Below are 20383 nucleotides of genomic sequence, written 5' to 3' on the forward strand. Positions count from 1 at the left end.
ACCAAGGAAGTCCAGGAAAATCAGTTGCCAGGTCTTCCTGTTCGTCTTATCCGCTCTTTGTTTCAGTTTGTTCTAAGAAAAGAATACCCTTTACTCACTCTTTACATCATGAAGCTGTTTTGTCCATAGGAGAATGGGAAAGTGTTTGCAAAAAATGTTGCTAAATCAACAGGGTGGAGATAAAAACCATCTGTCTTTCTCAGCAATGACTTGGCTGGTTGCAAGTAATACTGATCAGCGCAAATCTGGCAATCTCTCTTTGTACTTCCTTTTCTAACGACATGCACACCTGATTCTGTGTTAGTGGCAAGAGTGCGATAGCAAGAGCTTCATATTGCTTGCTGGAATAAGAGATACCAGGTATTCGGGCTCAGTATATAGAAAGGACGTCCTTGATAGACATGTACTAGATTATGGCACTGACTGCAAAGCTCCACCCCATGAAGTTTCCCCATGTAAATCGATAAAACAAAAAAGACACAAAGCCAGGAGTCATTTATTAGCAAAGTGCTACAGAAATATGTGCTTTCTCCTGTGGCGTTGGGATGGACCATATTTTAGTTGGTTTGACAAATATTTAACATTTCTTACTTATGGTCATGACATTAAAAACAAAACAAGAGCCCCACAACAACCCATGAGTAATAGCTTTGTTTAAGAATTCTCAATATATTATGCTATGTGAAGGGAAATCCTGCCCAGATGGTTACTGGATACAGACACCCTCTCTCCCCTTACCTGTTTATGAGGACCCCTGAGTATGTGTGCCTTAGCGCCTTCACAAGCCGTCCTCATTGCTTCCAGTGATGGTGTGCCCAACAGATCCGTGATCAAATCCAACTATAAGGAAACATGAAATGCAGATGGATAGTAATCTCATGGAAACCAGCTTTCATTACTCTTAAATCACAGCCTTAGACACAAAGACCAAATTTGGTCAAAAAGCCCTAGAGCAAGTTCCAGATTAACTGATAGGAGCCTCTATTTCACTTCCTGGCTGGCTTATTTAAAAAACAAAAAGAAAGAAATCCATTTGATAGAATTATAAAAAATAAGTTTTAGCATGCTAGAGTAATTTAGGAGTCTGCATCTGCCAGCCTTGTGTCTTGATATCACAGCCTCATAGCACAATCCTTGGAGTTGAGCTGCTCTTCCATTGATGGCCAATGACTGCTCTTTTCAAACAGTTAACAAATGGATTCTGATGCTTCGAATGGATTTAAGTTCATCAAGGAGCTGATCCACAAATCAGGCAGCTGTGATTTAATAAAAACTCAGAACATTCGCACCTGAGAAGAAAGCTAAAATCTCAATGTTTGGGCCGACACACCTTTTACATTCTAGTCATGCTAGAAATCTCCCTGGCAGAAAACTGATGCTCAGAGAGCTATGATAGTGCCTAAGGCCACATTTAGCTAGCTGGGCACAATAAAAGAAACCACAAACTTGTCTTCTCACAAACAAGTCTTTGTAGGTGGCAAACTACCCTTAACAATTTACTGTATGGCTACAATGTTCTAACTTTATAACCCAATTAGCAATAACATTTCATTCTGAGAACTAGAGACTACTTTTCCTGGTTCTGGGGTTGCTGAATATACAGCACTATTTTTTAGACTTATCTAAACCATGAGGTAGCCATCAGCATCACTGCCATCCAAGATAATGTGGATACTTGAGAAGTTTGCTTTCCACAGAAGTAAAGAACTCTATTCAAACCTTTAAGGGAAAAGTGTGTAGGTGACACTTTCGGACCTCTACCAACCATACTAAAGGTAGAAGGAGATGGCTGGCTATGCGAACGAGTGGAAACATTCAGAAAGTTTCCTAAAATGGGACAAATCCGTGGATGAGAAACATTTTAACAAAGTTTGCTGGTTCTACAGTACCTAGGTATGTATTTCTCAAAGATACAGAGAAAATGCTACAGGAAATTATTATTTCCGTTGAGAAGCTAGGCTCTTTCTATTCTAGATCTTGATTTCTCACACCAAAATACATTAACAATAGATAGCTATGGGCTCTCCTTCAGTGGCAACAGCAGACTGGCAAACTCAAGATCTACGTATTTCTAGAGAAAATTAGATATCTGAATCCCGTGTCAGCTGCTGACACTTTGCTCTATACATTCTTTTCAGCAGCAATCTGAGGTCCTTGTCCAATATATACAGGACTTGAACAATTCCTGAATTTTTACTTCAGCTCTTCTGTATGTTAACGTAGTACTGACATTCATTTTTTGGGAGCTGATGACCAGATGTGATAGTCTTACAGATAATTAAAAGTCAGCTGAACCCTATTTTCTACATTTAGAACACAGTGTGTATATATGTTCTACGTTTATAGCATACGCACACAGAAATATACAATATACTATAGTTGCTCAGATTGGTTTCAGATGTATTACTAACAGTTGGTAAAAAGAGGCTTTCAGTAGGAGTAAGGGTTTATGGAAACACTGGTGCAGTAGTGGTTAAGAGCTAGAGCTACTAACCAAAAGGTTGGCAGTTCAAACCCACCACGAGCTCCTTGGTAACTCTGTGGGGCAGTTCTACTCTGCCCTATAACGTCGCTATGAGTTGGAATCAACTCGATGGCAACAGGTTCAGGTTCAAGGGCTTTATGCATATTGCAACTTGATTGCTCTAAACATTTGCTGAAGTAAGATTTTTTATAAAGGAATAATTTTAAAGTTTTAAAGAAGCTGACTATTAAAGTGAATGTTATCAACAGTATACAACTTTAGATTATATATTATGTGCATCTGATAATTTTCTATCACCAGGAGCAATTTTTAAGATGTAAACTTAAAAAAAAAAAAATCAGTTGCTGTAGAGTTGATTCTGATTCATGGCGACTCATTCTGACCACATGTGCATCTGAGTATAACTGTATTCAAACCTCCAACCTGTTGGTTAGCGCCACCCAGGGACTCCTTGAATATGCACTGTTGTTAGGTGTCATTGAGTTGGTTCCAATTTATAGAAACTTTACATATAACAGAACAAAATGCTCAATGCATAGCAGAGAAATAAATTTAAATATTGATCATAGCATATATAGTTTCTAACATATTAGTTAATAATTTGTAGAAAAAGCATGAAAGAAATGATTCCATTTCTGGTCAAGTGCGTGGACTATTTACGAAGATACACTGTAGTCAGTATGACCCTTTAAAAACATCTATCAAATCATAACACTCCTGCTGTGTGATTAATTACTTTTGTGTGTGGCCTTTCTAGCTATGGTCTTGTAGCTTCTACTGAGGTGACTGGGCAGGACTGTGTGATAAGGTAATTGTGGCCCACCAAGGAGATTAGTCAGTTTTGCCTTAAAAGAGCCAATTCCAGGGCAGAGAGGAGGAGGCCACCACCACCAAGGATTTAAGAAGAGACCTGGCAGCAGGAGATGGTGAGGTGGGCTTCCCAGCCTATGGAGAGAGAAAGCTGAGTGATTCTGGGCAAAGGCCAAGGGCCACGGAGAGGCTGTCCTGATGGAAGAACTGTATCTTGAGTGTTTCTGAGCCTGAACTGTAACTGTTACTTCCCTAATAAACCCCATAATTGTAAGCACGGTTTGTGAGCTCTATGCGGCCATTGCAATGAATTATTGAACCTAGTAGACAGTGCTGTGGGAGGGATAGTTGGTGTCAGAATTTGTAAAGATGGTGGAGAGAGGAGGCTTGCCTGGCCTCTGCCTTGTGTGAGCCTTGAGCTGTTGATTTTGGTTCTCCTTCTCCCTTGTGGGGTTGGAGGAGGTCAAACACTGCCCCCACGCCTCCCCCTCAAAACCTTCATAAAGCTTTCCATCACACTTAGAATCAAATCCAAAGTCCTTATCAAGTCAAACATGGTCAAGCCTCTGACCCTCCCTCTGACTTCACCTCCTAAACGCTCTTTCTTGATCATGCTCCTCTGCCACATGGCCTTGCCATTCTTCAAACGTGCTATAAGCTTGTCCCTGCCTCAGAGGCTTTATGCTGGTTGTCCCTCTATTTGAACACTTTTCCCCAGCATCTTGGTTACTCCCTCATTTCACTTGGATCACTCCTCAGATGTTATCTCCTCAGAGAATCCTTTAGCACTGCTCTGCTCCACCATCAGGAAACCCTGGTGGCATACTGGTTAAGGGCTACAGCTGCTAATGAAAAGGTAGGCAGTTTGAATCCACCAGCTGCTCCTTGGAAACTGTGTGGGTCAGTTATACTCTGTCCTATAGGGTTGCTATGAGTCAGAATTGACTTGAAAGCAACAGGTTTGATTTTAGGTTTTTTCCACCATTATTCTCTATCCTTAACTTGGTTTAATTTTTTTTGGTAGAATTTATCATTAGCTGGGATTATGTTTATTTGTATATATGTTTATTTTCTACCTCATGTAAAAGTTTCACAAAGGAAGAAACTAACTTTGACTTACTTATTGCTATATCTCTAGCACCCACTTGGCACACCACCACCATCGTAACTGCTGGCATTTATTGAGTACCAGGCTTTCTTTTCAGTTTTACTACTTCATTTAACCTGCACAATAATCCTCAGTACTGTTGGAGACCCAGATACACTGAGGAACAGAGAAATAACCTACCCAAGATTAACAGCTTAGTAAGTGGCAGAGCTAGGATTTGAGCCTACCAAGGTGATTCCACAGTCTGAGCTCATTGTCATTACATTATTCTCATGTAAGCGACACTGTTAAATTTATGAACTATTCATATATATATATAAATGAATTAGCTATAAAGGCAGACAAAGTATCATGGACACTTTCCTTAAGCTATATTTTAATCAGCTTCTGATGTTCTCTGTCATATTTAAAAATTTTAGCTCAATAATAAAGCTTAGAAATCTTTCCTATATGTTCAAATTTTAAAAAATAAACACTCAAAATTTATATTCTAAGCACAAAGTGTAAGTACATTAAGTCACCAAACACATTTGCAAGTCAAAGCCACTCAGTCAGACAGAACACGGGCCCTCTAACAACTGAAGATTATACCTGTGCAAGCTGTTACGGCAGGGTCTGCTGCCATGCATCAGTGCACGTAATAAAGTCAACATTCTCTCTAATGTGCTTGTAAATTACAAAATGAATCTCTTTGTAATCTTCAACTTCATAACATTCTGAATTTTAAGTGAACTTGAATTTGCTAAAAGTTAGACAGTACAATGAATAAGCCTAAAACATGGGTGCGAGATGGCTTTTTCCTTCAAATCTGTAACAGAATTGAAAGCTACTAAAACCTAAAGTGAAATCATACCTGCTGAATGGGACTCTGTGCCTGAAACAATATTCTTCGTCCTAGTAGTTCTGCAAAAATACAGCCGACAGACCAGATGTCAATAGCATTGCTGTAATGACGGCTGCCCATCAGGATTTCCGGAGCCCGGTAATACTGAGTAACAACTTCCTGAGTCATGTGACGAGATTCATCTAACTCTTCCACTCTGGCCAATCCAAAATCACAAATCTAAATAGAAAAGATTATTGAAATATTGTCAAACAAATACAATTACAAATGCAAGGGTACAAAACAAAACCCCCCCAAAACCCTGACAGACCTCTGAGCTTTGACAAGTTTTCAATGATGATTATGGGTGTCAATATACAATCTGATCTTATTTAGAGGCAAGGAGAGAAGAAAAGTCTCCACACTTCCAAAAAAACCAAAACCACTGCCGTCGCGTCGAGCAGAGTAGACCTGCCACATCGGGTTTTTACGGCTGCAAACCTCTACAGAAGCAGACTGCCACGTCTTCATCCAGCAAAGCAGCTGGTGGGTTTGAAATGCTGACCTTTTGGTTAGCAGCTGAGAGCTTTAACCATCGCACCACCAGGGCTCCTCTTCCAAATTGTATCTTAAAAATATTCTTCTAATCTTTAACCTGTTTTCAATTGGAAACTAAACCAAAAACAAAATAACTGGATGCATATTTCCAGGTTTAATGTAGAAACACCCAAGCTATCTGTTTCCAAGGCTAGCTTATAGAGAAGATAAGGTAAAAGCAATGTATCTTGAAGGCCTCCTGAGCAGAGGCTATACCCACCACATTTATGGAATATTTGTAGTAAGATGTCTTTAAAGCCGTGGGTTTCAAATTGAGTCCTGCTGAATCTAGTTCTGAGGAGGTACTGCAGGGGTTCTACACTTTATTCAAACTTCACATGTGTATTATCTGTTTAAAATACTAATTCACACTCCAGTGTGCTACATGTCAAATTGTGGCACACGGTAGAATACCAATGCTACTAGTTCATTCATTTCTTCATGCTGTAAATATTTAATTGAGTGCCTGTTCTGTTTCAGACAGAATGTTAGACTCTGGTACGTAGCAGTAAAAAGACTGTTTAACTGAATAGAGGTTGCAAGGTGACCTACTATACTACCAATCAACTACTGCTTATCTCAAGGAATTAAGATTTTCTTGATACCGGGCAACCAAAACAAAACAGAAACACTGGGAACACTGAGGATGAGATAAGACAGTCAAGGCCATCTAACCGGATTTCAAATTTTAGTTACAAATGCCCTAGCGTTCTCTTTTCCAATCAATATTATTACAAGTGATGAAATACCACTTTTTTTTAAATCTGTTTTCTAAGTTGAGGTCCTAGCATAAGATTTTGTTGGAAGACAGCTTTTAAAAAGTTTGGAAACCACTACTTTAAAAAAGAAACAAAAAGTTCCCCTAATTTTTGACAATCTCCTCTTTCTGTTTTGAATCTAATATGCCCAAAGCCAAAAAACCCAAACCCTTTGCTGTTGAGTTGCAACCCTATAGGACAGAATAGAACTGCCCCACAGAGTTTCCATGGAGCGCCTGGCAGATTCGAATTGCTGACCTTTTGGTTAGCAGCTGTAGCACTTAACCACTATGCCACCAGGATTTCTTCTAATATGCCCAGTAACACCAAATGAGTTCATGTGTGTATGTGACAATGAATCAATGGAAACAAACATCTTTAAAACTTAAAAATAAAGGAAAAATTTATGGACCACACACAGGAAGTATACCAAAAAAAAAAAAAAAAAGTATAAATTATTTATCACATCTTCCCAAAGGCTGATGTTTAAATAACACATAATCATACTACTTGGCCATTACTTTTTAGGATATCTTTTTTTTTTTTTAAACAAAACAAAGTAAGACAAAACCAAAGAAAAACTCATCTTCCTGTCTTTTTCTTGTACTTACATATATATATATATATATATTTAAAAAAAAAAAAACAAAACAACCAACATCCAACAACAAAAGTCTTTGTTATAAAGCAAGTCCCTTCTTAAATACGTAAGTCTGGTCTGGGACCATTTTTGGCAACTTACCTGGAAGAAAAGCTAAATCCAAAGAAAGCTTATACGATCAGATAACTAAAAAGATATTGAGCTTTCCAGGAAAATTATCCACCTTGTGCTTAACAGGAAACAAAATATACTTGTAATATGAAAGAATACTAATATTAAAGAAATGTTTGTCATAATTATTTTGATGGATTTGCACATTAAAGAAGAAAGATAAGTGTCTGTAGCCTGGCTCTCTACTCGGCTTTTTAATAATGTAGTCCTCTAAAACAAGTCAAAGGAGCAGAGCAAAATTTCAGTTTGTTCTGATCTGTGCGTTGTTTGTTAATAAATGACATTTTCCTTTAGTTACCCATTCCTATAGCCCGAGGTTGCAAGAATACCACATAGACTTCAGGCAGTTGGCATCGAGCGTGACCGGTTCTACACAAAATTCTTTGTGAAAATTTTCAATCAAAACCCAAAACAACAAGAAATTGGCTTAAGTTGTCATAAGATTGATTTGGTATGAATAGGGTAAAAAATAACTGACTAAAAGTTTTACAATTTTTAAATTAAAGAAGAATTTTGAGTTATTGGGGGTAGGTTGCAAGTTCTCTTTACAAAATGAAAAAGTGGCAGGGGGATGAACCCAACGATTTACAGAGCAAATGGTTACTTTAGTGGACCTTGGGGACAACAAACTTCCCTGTGGAAACAGAAGCTGGAAGTACTGTATCATCGTTTTCAGGAAAATATGAAAACAGGTTATTATCTTTATAGAGTTAAAGACAGACATGAGGCTCTTCAAGGGCATGATGAACGGAGAATTTTCTCTTATAAGCAGTACAATCCACAGCTTTAACAGAGAACTGGCCCACAGTTCAAAGAAAGCATTTAAAACAAAAAATGAAATTCATTTATACACTTGACTTTAATGCTTGGTTTAATTGCCAACAAGTTAAATAATAATGGCAGTCTTAATTACCTTTAAAGTAGGCAACATTTTAAAAAATAGTTCTTTCCTTTTCAAATAGATAGTTGAAATGTTAAGAATATTTACTACAGACAGAAACATCATATTGTAGCCATTCATGAAATAAGTGGAATTTATATTAGGTTATACAGAGGTGACATGCACTAGGATGGTCCTTTATCTCTAATTTCTATGATGGGGGAAAACATGTTGAACCTCTCATTATTTTACGGGTTCTGCTCATATACGAGGAACCTTGGTGGTGCAGTGGTTAAGCACTCGGCTGCTAACTTAAAGGTCGACAGTTGGAACCCACCAGGAAAAAGGTGTGGCAGTCTGCTTCTGTAAAGATTTACGGCCTTGGAAACCCTATGGGGCAGTTCTACTCTAATAGGGTCACTATTAGTTGGAATTGACTCAATGGCAATGGGTGTGGGTTTTTTTTTTTTTTGCTCATATATTTCTCTATTAGAAAGAGGTAGGGAAATGCACATATGTGGATTTTGCTATCTGTAAGCCCTTCTACGAAAAGACAAGGAGAGGATGGTAGTAAGGTTGAAATTGATAACTTGAGATTTCGAGGTTACTAGTTATAATTAATCCTGTAATCAATTCTCATGCAAAGGGATAGCTGAGGACTGGCTCCTCTGTTTTGTGGAGATACATTTGATATGTGCCTACACCCTTTTCAGGCTTAGCATTTTCACTTTTAAGTATGTTTCTGCTTCCCTACTTTGCTACCTCAGTAAAATAGCAAAAAGAAATGTTACTTGTATAAAAATGCTATCTTCCTAAAAGCCATATTTTATTCTCACCTAAGTAGGAGCTTACTGGTCTTCCAATATTTCTTCTGATATATATACTCCTTTTAATAAAGGAACACTCTAAGAAAGTCACCTTCTCTTTTCTTCTTTTTAGTCACATTGTAATTCCAATTTCACTGTTTCCAAAACATACACAAACTATCATGAAGAAACCATTAGCCAACACTACAACAGTTACTGTGGCCATGATTAGTGATATTGCTAGTGCTTTAGGAAATATTGGAATCTTTATTCCCTGTCCTTGAGCATACAGAATATGACCCTGCTGGAGCTGGACTCACAAGGAGACATCAACTGGGCCCTGAGGTATAAAGACAATAGATATAATAATCTTGGAAAATATCTTTTAGGGAACCTCTCACATAAGCCAGAACACAAGACTTTCCACTCCTATCTTTTTCTATTAACATTTAGTGAATAGAAATTTGTTGAACCAGTGAAGACCCTCCTGACTGTCGTTACTGAAACCTGTACCAATAATTGTTAAGAAAGACAATTCAAAATGTAGGATGGCAGTTTCTAGCCAATCTGTGAAAAGGTGAAGCTTTCAATGGTTTGGCCCATTTGTAATGTTAGTATATACTGATGACTCCGTAACCTTCCTTGGACTGGGGCAGACATGGCTGTGGCAGCATGCCTTCTGTTTTCTCACTTTTGTCTATTCTGTAATTTCCTTGGACTCGGACAGACATGGCTGTGGTACCATGCTTGTCCGTTTTCCCATTCTTGCTTACTCGGTAATATTTCCTTGGATTCGGGCAGACATTAGCTCTGGCAGCATGCCTGTCCGCTTCGCACTTTTGTCTTTTCGAATACATGCCAAATAAAACTTTCTTTTGCTTTACTAAACTTTGTGATTTTTTTCCCTTACAACACGAGAGAAAATTGGGTTAATTTTGTACAAAGTAATGGAAATACATTTCACGTTTTTGTTTCACAAAAACATATTTTTAAAACCTGCCTTGACATTCTAATTTTTTTCAGATAGTTGAATAAACCAAAAAGCTACCTTTAGAACGCAATTGCTGTTCACAAGGAGATTCCCTGGCTTAATGTCTCGATGCAAAATGCCAGCTGAATGGAGATATTTCAAACCTGAAATAACAAACATTTAATTGCAGGTATTTAATTCCTTCTACTTAAGCAATGATTCAGGAAAAATCTTAGAAGGAAACAGAGTAGAGGATTTAACGTTGTTCCCTAAATAACTACATAATGAACATTATGAGTATTATTATTAAAAGCTTGACTTAGTCTCATCTCAAAAAACTATGATTTTGCTACAGTAAAATAAAATGTCATCACAAATTTGCATACTCTAGAGATAATGTCTGTAATTCAAAAGAGTATTTTGTTTTAACATAGATAAGCTTCTCAGGCACTGGAGTTAAGACTGACCCTACCAATAACCTTGGATTGCTCATCAATGTGACTACAAGGAGCACTCTACGGAATACTCTTCGACTCATGACTTTAAGCCTGCTCCAACAAAATAGTTCCTATCAACCAAAGAGAACTTTTCTCAAGAGTTTTCTCATTGATATGACAAAATTCAGGAGCTTGCCCAGGTTTGGCAGTTGTATTTTCCACCACTGAGAATCAGGAGGATAATTAATCACTCTTTAAATATCTTTGACATTTTAAAAAACTGGTGGCTTCAGCACTCCTAGATAAAAGTCACTGCCTCAAGGTTGAGTCCTCTTCTTTGAATAAAAAGCAGCAAATCACAACTTTCTCATGAGTAAAGGAGTTAATATATTCCTTCTACCACCACCTCAGGATATCAACATGTCTATCAGAGGTGAACATTCTAGTTTTGCTTATGTATTTCAATCCTTTTTGAAGATGGTTTTCAATAGTTTTGCTTATGTATTTCAATCCTTTTTGAAGATGGTTTTCAATATTCATAAAGAATGTCCTAATTCTATGAATTCCATGGGAAAAAATATTTTACTAGGTATTAAAGCTGTTTCAGCTTTAACAATTCTCCATCTGTAACAGCAAAATTCTGAAGGACACAACTGATGGCCAGAAGAGGTGCCAACATCAGCCCAAATCACTTCTCAATCAAGTCAGTGCTCTTTAATGTGCCAGACATTTAGCTGGCTCTTTCAGTCTCCTCTATCTGCTTTGGTTTTAAAGGTCATTTTGTTTCTCTAGAGTTGAACTTGGATATACCAGGCAACACTCTGACAAGGCCCACCTACTGCTGGCTTAGAGGGTGGATGTCAGCTACAGGAGACATAGCTACTTTTCAATTTAGTCATCTGATGCCACATGTTCCTACTCTGTGGAGGACTACAGTAGAATCTTTGTGACAAACCATCCCTGCTATTTACTCCCCTACCTCCCTAAATTATTAATCTACTCTACTGCCTACTGAATTAGACGGGGCCTTCTTTATTTTTTTTTTCTTTATTATCACCAAATAAATAAGAGCCATTTGGCAACCCTTAAAAGACACCCTTAACATCAAATATGGCAATTACCAAATATACCTTAGCCAAAAGATAAAAGACTTAGGCAAAGAAGAAAACCATGGAAGGTCAGATTAGTTAAAGTCTAAATGAAAAGCAAAACAATTTATTTACACACAGACACTGCCTTTTTCTTCATAAAAAGATCTTACCTCGTAAAATCTGATAAAGAAAAACTTTGACATGATCTGAGCTGAGTGGTTGAGGAGAGACGATAATTTTATGTAGGTCACTCTGCATCAATTCTGTGACAACGTATCTTAAAGTTTTAAGTTAAGGACAGTTCAGAGAATTCAGTGCCCAATCCCCTCAAAGTAGTCTCCAGGTCTAAAAAATAACTTTCACTCTCAAGGCTGAAAAGTTTAGGGAAAGAAAGCTTCCAGGAGGCTCCACAGAGGTGAGAATTCCAGTCCTCACAAGATATAACAGTCCCAAAATTAAACAATTTACATGTTTAACAGTTAGTTGAAGTAAACAAGCATACAACTTCCCTGTAATCAGCATTATAAATGTGAAAAACAAGGGTAAACACTTTAAAACAGGAAGTGTGAGGCACAAACAGCATCTCAAAGTCTACTCAGACATGTTATTGGAGTGTTCTTTGAACACAAATAAAAGGGGGCTGGTGGTCTCACCCTAAGCCACCATGGTACCTAATCTGGAGGTTTGAAACATTTCTAAAATGGAAAAAAATGACGATGTGCCCGTCAACTGTGGCTTACATTCCTTTACAAAGTATGATACTCCTAGAAAAGTGTGAAATGGTTAGCTCATATCCAAGTCTTTCTACAAGCTCAACAATTCCTTTATTAGTTAACTTTTCACACATTTATGATATAAACCAAAAATCGCACCCAGTGCCATCATGTTGATCCCAACTCATAGCAACCCTATAGGACAGAATAGAACTGCCCCATAGGGTTTCCAAGAAGCAGCTAGAGGATTTGAACGGCCAACATTTTAGTTAGCAGCCAAGCTCTTAACCACTGCTCCACCAGGGCTCCACTTATGATATAGCCTTTACCAAATTTCAAACGTCCTATGCTTTGTACAGAAACCCTGGTGGCATAGTGGTTAAGTGCTATGGGTCCTAACCAAAAGGTCAGCAGTTCGAATCTACCAGGCACTCCTTGGAAACTCTATGGGGCTGTTCTACACTGTTCTATACAGTTGCTGAGTCAGAAACAACTCGGTGGCAATGGGTTTGGTTGGTTTTTGGTGCTTTGTACTCTCCTGTATCCTCAGGGTTTTGCTCAGTCAACATATGGAAGATGATCAGAGGTTGGGGCCTCGGAAGCCATGGATATGAGTTTAGAACTCTTGTGAAGCACACAAGTGCTACAGACAGTAAGGAATCTTCTTTTTCTATATCAATAATGGGACAGATTCATGTCTTGCCTGCCAGTAGTTAAAAACTCAGTAAGTTTAGTTGAATCTTATGATTTTAAGTATAGCCTTTAGGAGATCCCTAGACCTGTCCCATAGCTAGTTCTGAAAGAAGATAAGGACATCTTGTGGGGCTGTACTCCCTAATTCAAAGAATTAAGCAGGGACCAACCATATACTCACCACCTAGATTCTATACTTAACATATGGCCATATCTGCTTTACCCACAAATCTACCCATCTATACATTCCTCTTATTTTTTGGATGCATTTCACAGAACGGGCTTTTATAATGAGAAAGCCTGATTATACCACTTTTCTACAGGGACTTCCCATTTCATATAAAGCCCAAGTCCTTCCAGGGTGGTAAAGATCTGGCTTTATTACCACTTCCCCTACCACTTTTTTCCTTGCTCACTTCTGGCTTCTTGCTAGTCTCTGATGCTAAACAAACTCCACTCTTAGGTGCCATTGCTCTAGCTGCTCCTTCTGCCTAGAGCTTCACCAGATATCCAGTTGTTTCACCTCCCTTTGTAGTTTTTTGCTCAAATCTTATCTTCCCAATGTTGCCTACCTTGACCATTCAAATACTGTATCCTGTACGCCCCCATCAACTGCTAAATGCCAACCTGTAACAGGTCTATTTTATCTTTTTCCCTTAGTATTTATCCTACAACATTTACTTATTATGTCTGTCTCCCCAGCCCTGCTCCTTGAAGTCAAGGGTTTTTGTCTATTTTGTTTGCAAGTGCATTCCAAATTCTCAGAACAATGCCTGCACATAGCAAACCCCCTAAGGAACCCTGGTGGTGCAGAGGGTTAAGCATTCAGCTGCTAACCAAAAGGCTGGAACTTCGAACCCACCCAGCAGCTCCCCAGGAGAAAGACCTGGCACTCTGCTTCCATTAAGATTACACCCAAGAACAACTTATGGGGCAGCTCTACTCTGTCAAATGGGTTAGCTATGAGTCGAAATTCACTCAAAAACAGTAGATTCCCTATAAACATCTGTTGAATGAATGAGCTAATACATACCGAGCACCTACTATCAGGTACCGTTGTTGCTAGGTGCCATCAAGTTGGTTCCGACTCATAGCAACCCTATGTACAAAAGAACAAAACGCTGCCTGGTCCTACACCATCCTCACAATCCTTGCTATGTTTGAGCCCACTGTTGCAGCCCCTGTGTCTATCTAGTTGAGGGTCTTCCTCTTTTCTACCCTCTATCAAGCATGATGTCCTTCTCCAAAGACTAGTCTCTCCTGATAACATGTCCAAGGTAGTTAAGATGAAGTCTTGCTACCCTCCTTTCCAAGGAGCATGCTGGCTGTACTTCCAGGACAGATTTTTTGGTTCTTCTGACAGTCCAGGGTATGTTCAATATTCTTCGCCAACACCAATCAATCATTTATCTCTTCTCTGTTTATAATGACTTGAAGCACTTACCGATGAAGATCAAATACTACAGCCTTCAATATGGATTGCACCTCAACATAAAGAAAACACAAATCCTTTCAACTGGACCTCTAAGCAACATGATGATAAACAGAGTCTTCCTCTAATCCTGATACCGTGTTCTTCACATAGTCCAGCTCCTCAGATTATTTGCTTAGATTGAGCAAGTATGGTGAAGGGATACAACCCTGACACACACCTTTCTGCATTTTAAACCAGGCAGTATCCCCTTGTTCTGTTCAAACAACTCTCTTGATCTATATACACGTTACGTAGGAGCACAATTAAGTGTTCTGGAATTCCCGTACTTCGCAATGTCTTCCATAATTTGTTATGATCCACACAGTTGAATGCCTTTGCGCAGTCAATAAAACACAGGTAAACATCTTCCAGGTATTCTCTGCTTTCAGCCAAGATCTATCTGACATCAGCAATGACATCCCTTACTCCACATCCTCTTCTGAATCCGGCTTGCATTTCTGGAAGTTCCCTGTTAATATACTGCTGCAACTGCTTTTGAATGATCTTCAGCAAAATTTTACTTTCATGTGGTATTAATGGTATAGAACAATAATTTCCACATTTTTGGTGGATCACCTTTCCCTGGAATGGCAAAAATGTGGACCTCTTCCAGTCAGTTGGCCAGGTAGCTGTCTTCCAAATTTCTTGGCATAGACACGTGAGCATTTCCAGCACTGTATCCGTTTGTTGAAACATCTCAATCAGTATTCCGTCAATCCTTGAAGCCTTGTTTTTCACCAATGCCTTCACTGCAGCTTGGACTTCTTCAATACCATTGGTTCTTGATCATATGCTACCTCCTGAAATGGCTGAATATCGATCAATTCTTTTTCGTACCATCTGATCTTGATGTTCCTGAGATGTCCAGTATTTTGCCCATAGGGTCCTTCAAAATTGCAATTCGAGGCTTGAATTTTTTCGTTAGTTCTTTCAGCTTGAGAAATGCCAACGTGGTCTTCCCTTTCGGTTTTCTATCTCCAGGTCTTTGCACATTTCATTATAATACTTCACCTTCTCGAGCCACCCTTTGAAATCTTCATTCAGCTTTTTTACTTCATCAGTTCTTCCACTGGCTTTTGCTACTCTACGTTTAAAAGTAAGTTTGAGTCTAACATCCATTCTGGTCTTTTTTTTCCTTTCCTGTCTTTTTAATGGAAACCCTGGTGGCGTAGTGGTTAAGTGCTATGGCTGCTAACCAATAAGGTCAGCAGTTCGAATCCGCCAGGCTTTCCTTGGAACTCTATGGGGGCAGTTCTACTCTGCTCTATAGGGTTGCTATGAGTTGGAATCAGCTCAACAGCAGCAGGTTTGGTTTTTGGGGTTTGGTCTTTTTAATGACCTTTTGCTTTCTTCATGTATGATGTCCTTGATGTCATCCCATATCTCGTCTGGTCTTCGGTCATTTAGTGTACAATGTGTCAAATCTATTATTGAGTTGGTCTCTAAATTCAGGTGGGATATACTAAAGGTTGTACTTTGGCCCTCAAGGACTTGTTTAAATTTTCTTTCAGCTTCAACTGAACTTGCATATGAACAAATAATGGCCTGTTCCACAGTCAGCAGCTGGCGTTGTTCTCACTGATGATATCAAGCTTCTCTATCATCTCTTTCCACAGATGTAGTTAATCTGATGCCTCTGTATTCCATCTGGCAAGGCCCATGTGTACAGTCACCATTTATGTTGTTGAAAAAAGGTATTTACGGTGAGTATAATATTTAAGTCTTGGTCTTGCATAATTCTATCATTTGATCTCTGGCATCGTTTCTATCTCTGAGGCTGTATTTTCCAATTACTGATCCTTCTTTGTTTCCAGCTTTCGCATTCCAGTCAATGCATCTTGATTGCCTGTTTGATCAATTTCAGACCGCAGAAGTTGGTAAAAAATCTTCAATTTCTTCATCTTTGGCATTAGTGGTTGGTGAGTAAATTTGAGTTGTACTTCAGAATAGATCTTGAAATATTCTTTTTGACAATGAATACAATGCCATCCCTCTTCAATTTGTCATTCCTGGCATAGCAGACCATATGATTGTCTGATTCAAAATGGCCGATACCAGTTCATTTCCACTCACTCATGCTTAGGATATTCATCTTTGATGACTTCCAATCTTCCTAGTTTCACACTTTGTACATTACACGTTCCAATTACTAGTGACATTTGCAGCTGTTTTTTTATGATTTTGAGTTGTGCCACATCAGCAAATGAAGGTCCTAAAAGCTTTACTCTGTACACATCATCAAAGTTGACTCTACTTTTAAGAGGCAGCTCTTCCCCAGTCATATTTTGAGTGCCTTCTAACCTGAGGGCTCATCTTCCGGCACTACATTAGACAATGTTCTGCTGCTATTCAAAAGGTTTTCACTGGACAGTTTTGTCAGAAGTAGACTGCCAGGTCCTTCTTGCCAGTCTGTCTTAGTCTGGAAGGTCTGCTGAAACCTGTCCACCATGGGTCGCCCTGCTAACATTTGAAATATCAGTGGCATAGCTTCCAGCATCACAGCAACAAATGAGCCACTAGAGTATCATGAACGGACAGGTAAGTAGTGGATTAGGTACCGTGTATTCTACTACTTTAAGTATACCACCTCATCCAATTTTCACAGTCACCCTATAAGGGAGGTGGTGATATTCCAATTTATAGATGAGGAAACTGAGGCTAAGAGAGGGCAAGTAACCTACCTAAGGTTACATAGTAGTGAAACTTGGATCTGACCACATCTAAAACTTTTTCAATGGCCCTGCATAATTTTGGATTTTCTTTTCTCTTTTTTAGTAATATTTTTAAAAACTAGAAGAAAATACACAAAATATTCATGGTGTTCTTTATGGAATCCCAGGCAATAATGCAGGAAAAAAAAAAAAAAAGAATTAGGAGGGAAAAAACATCACTGGTTTTCAAGCCTTATGAAATCACGGAGGAAGACATCAAGTCTCGATGGCAGCTAAAACCACTAGAAAAGGGTTAGACTGATACCACCTAAATGCATCACTCAATCCTAGCATCACTAAATGCAGGAAAACCAGATATCATGCACCCTGTAATATGCACACCACCGCACAGAAAGCATCCATGCCTAAAAAATTTAACTTGAATATAATCAATCCTCTAGCTCTAATTACCAGTTTACTAGAAATATGGGAGGTAAGAAAATAATGTAAGAGACACCATGAAGAAGCAATCAGCCAGGCTGTGAATCATTTCTCAGGACAAATTTCTCTGACAAATCAATGGCCAAAAAAAAGTAAGGGAGTGAGGGAGTGAGCAGAGAGAGAAAGGAAGCAAGAATGTTTGGGATAAAAGAGACTCAAGCAATATAATAACCAAAGCAACGTGAGGACTCTGTTTAGACCCTGATTCAAACAAACCTAACTAAAAAAGACATCTTTGAGATAATCAGGGATAGATATTAAGAAATTACTTAATTTTATTAGTTGTGATAATGGCACGATGGTTATTTCTTTTAAGGTCCTTATCAGTTAGCGATACATATTTAAGTATTTACAGTTGGAATAATGATGTCTGGGATATATTTAAAAAATACTGCAGGCCTTTCTCTTCCTTCCCCTCAATAAAAAAGGACAGAGAAAACAAGACTGGCAAAATGATTAATTGTTGAAGCTGGTTATTGAGTATATGAGATATATATACATATATATACACACACATATAAACTGTATGTCACACTATAAAAACACTTTTGTGTATTTTTGAAAATTTCCGTAATCATTAGAAAAAAAAACTTCGTTGCAGAAAACTAGGGGAAATACAAAAAAGCAAAATATAAAAGTTACCCAGAATCCTATCTCTTTGAACAAAACGGTAACATTTTGATGAAAATGTTGGGTATGTAAACATATAAAACCAAAAAAACCAAACATGCTGCCGTCGAGTTGATTCCGACCCATAGTGACCCTACAGGACAGAGGAGAACTGCCCCACAGGGTTTCCAAGGAGTGGCTGGTAGATTCGAACTGCTCATCTCCTGGTTCGCAGCTGAGTTCTTAACCACTGCACCACCGTTTAAAAACAAAATTGATACTCTGATATACACATGGCTTTTCTCTTAATTTAATAAAAATAAAAGCATTTCCCCATGTTACTGAATATACTAATAAAACAGGATTTTTATGATTGATAGCATTCTAATGTATAAACCAAACCCGTTTCCGTGAAGTCGATTCCAACTCATAGTGACTGTATAGGACAGAGTAGAACTCCCCCATAGAGTTTCCAAGGAGCGCCTGGCAGATTCAAACTGCCAACCCTTTGGTTAGCAGCCAGAGCACTTAACCACTATGCCACCAGGGTTTCCATTCCAATGTACAGAAGTACTCCTATATTTCATTTAACTGATCCATCATTTCTGGAAATATGTTCTTTTTATTATTGTATTTTAGATGAAGGTTTACAGAACAAATTAAAAACCAAACCAAATCCACTGCTGTCGAGTTGATTCCGACTCATAGCGACCCTATGGGAAAGAGCAGAACTGCCCCATTAAGTTTTCACGGTGCACCTGTTGAATTTGAACTGCCGACTGTTCTGTTAGCAGCCATAGGTCTTAACCAATACACGACCAGGGCTTCCCATTAAACAATACACATATTGTTTTGTGACATTGGTTGCCAACCCCTTGACATGTCAACACCCTCCCCTTCTTGACCTTGGGTTCACCATTATCAGCTTTCCTGTCCCCTCCTGCCTTCTTGCCCTTGCCTTTGGGCCTGTCTAATCTTTGGCTGAAGGGTGAACCTCAGGAGTGACTTCAGTACTGAGTTAAAAGGGTGTCTGGGGGGCCATACTCTCAGTGCTTCTCCAGCCTCTGTCAGACCAGTTCAAGTCTACTCTATTTTTGTGAGTTAGAATTTTGTTCTACATTTTCCTCCAGCTCTGTCCAGAACCCTCTATTGTGATCCCTGTCAGAGCACTCAGTGGTGGTAGCTGGGCACCATCTAGTTGTGCTGGACTTAGTCTGGTGGAGGCTATGGTAGGTGTGTAAGTTTTTTTTTTTTTTTTAAACTATCTTAGATAATCCTAAGATAAACAACCTATACGTATATCTTTATGTGAACCTGATTATTTCCTAATGATAGATTCCTTCAAGTGGAATTATGGTTGTCAATTAATATGAATGTATTTAAGGCTTTGGTACATTTTTAAAATATATATAGGAACAATAAAAAATAATGTATAGGCTCAGAAGCAGATTTGAGTTTAAATCTTAGCTTGGCCACTTAAGGGCTATGCTACCTTGAGCCTTATTTAATTTTTCTGAGCCACAGGTTTCTCATTTGTAAAAATAAATACCACCTCTTCGTCATAGGGCTAATGTGATGAGTAAATGAGAAGGAATATAATGTCTTTAGCAAGTGTTTAGCACATAGTTAAGTATAAATAAATGCTAATTATTAATAGTGAGCTGAACAAATTTCCCAAGTTCACTGAACATGTTGTAGTCTCCTTTTGTAATCTCTCTCTTCATGATCCTTATCTATTTTTAATAAGTTTTATTTATTTTTTTATTATAAAAGCAACCTATCATCAACCACTGTAAGCAATTTAGTTGAAATCAATAAAAGGAAGAAAAGTAAAACCATTCACAATCCCACAAATAACCATTGTTAACAATCTGGCACAGCTCCTTCTAAACTTTTTTTCTATGCATTCAAAAAAAACAATTTTTTAAAATACAAAAGTAGGATCATATTGTATTACTTTTTTAAAATTTAAAATGACTTGTGAACATCTTTCCATAGTACTATATATTCTTGTACATTATTTAAAGTAGTTAAATAGAAACTATTTTATACAAATATTTTATGTAATATGTTATGATTTAAGCAAGCTCCTGTTGCTGGATGTTTAGGTTATTACTGTTTCACTAGAATGTACTCTGTGGAAGTGCTTAGAGCTTCACGGAGGTGATCTGGAAATGCTGCTTGAAGAAGGAGTTTAAATTTTGC

The 20383-nt window shown here is 38.2% G+C and overlaps 1 protein-coding gene across 2 annotated transcripts in view; it reads right to left on the bottom strand.

Moving 5' to 3' along the window:
• The window catches only part of NLK (nemo like kinase), a 184696-nt gene that overhangs the window by 25396 nt on the left and 138917 nt on the right, over positions 1 to 20383 (bottom strand). For both annotated transcript variants that reach the window (XM_049861463.1, XM_049861464.1), the window contains exons 4-7: positions 11708 to 11814; positions 10088 to 10173; positions 5257 to 5466; positions 739 to 840 (exon numbers count right to left, since the gene is read on the bottom strand). In XM_049861463.1, the coding sequence (XP_049717420.1) occupies positions 739 to 840; positions 5257 to 5466; positions 10088 to 10173; positions 11708 to 11814 (505 nt within the window). The remainder of the gene's footprint in view (positions 1 to 738; positions 841 to 5256; positions 5467 to 10087; positions 10174 to 11707; positions 11815 to 20383) is intronic.

Source organism: Elephas maximus, chromosome 19, assembly GCF_024166365.1.
Source record: "Elephas maximus indicus isolate mEleMax1 chromosome 19, mEleMax1 primary haplotype, whole genome shotgun sequence".
NCBI lineage: Eukaryota > Metazoa > Chordata > Mammalia > Proboscidea > Elephantidae > Elephas > Elephas maximus.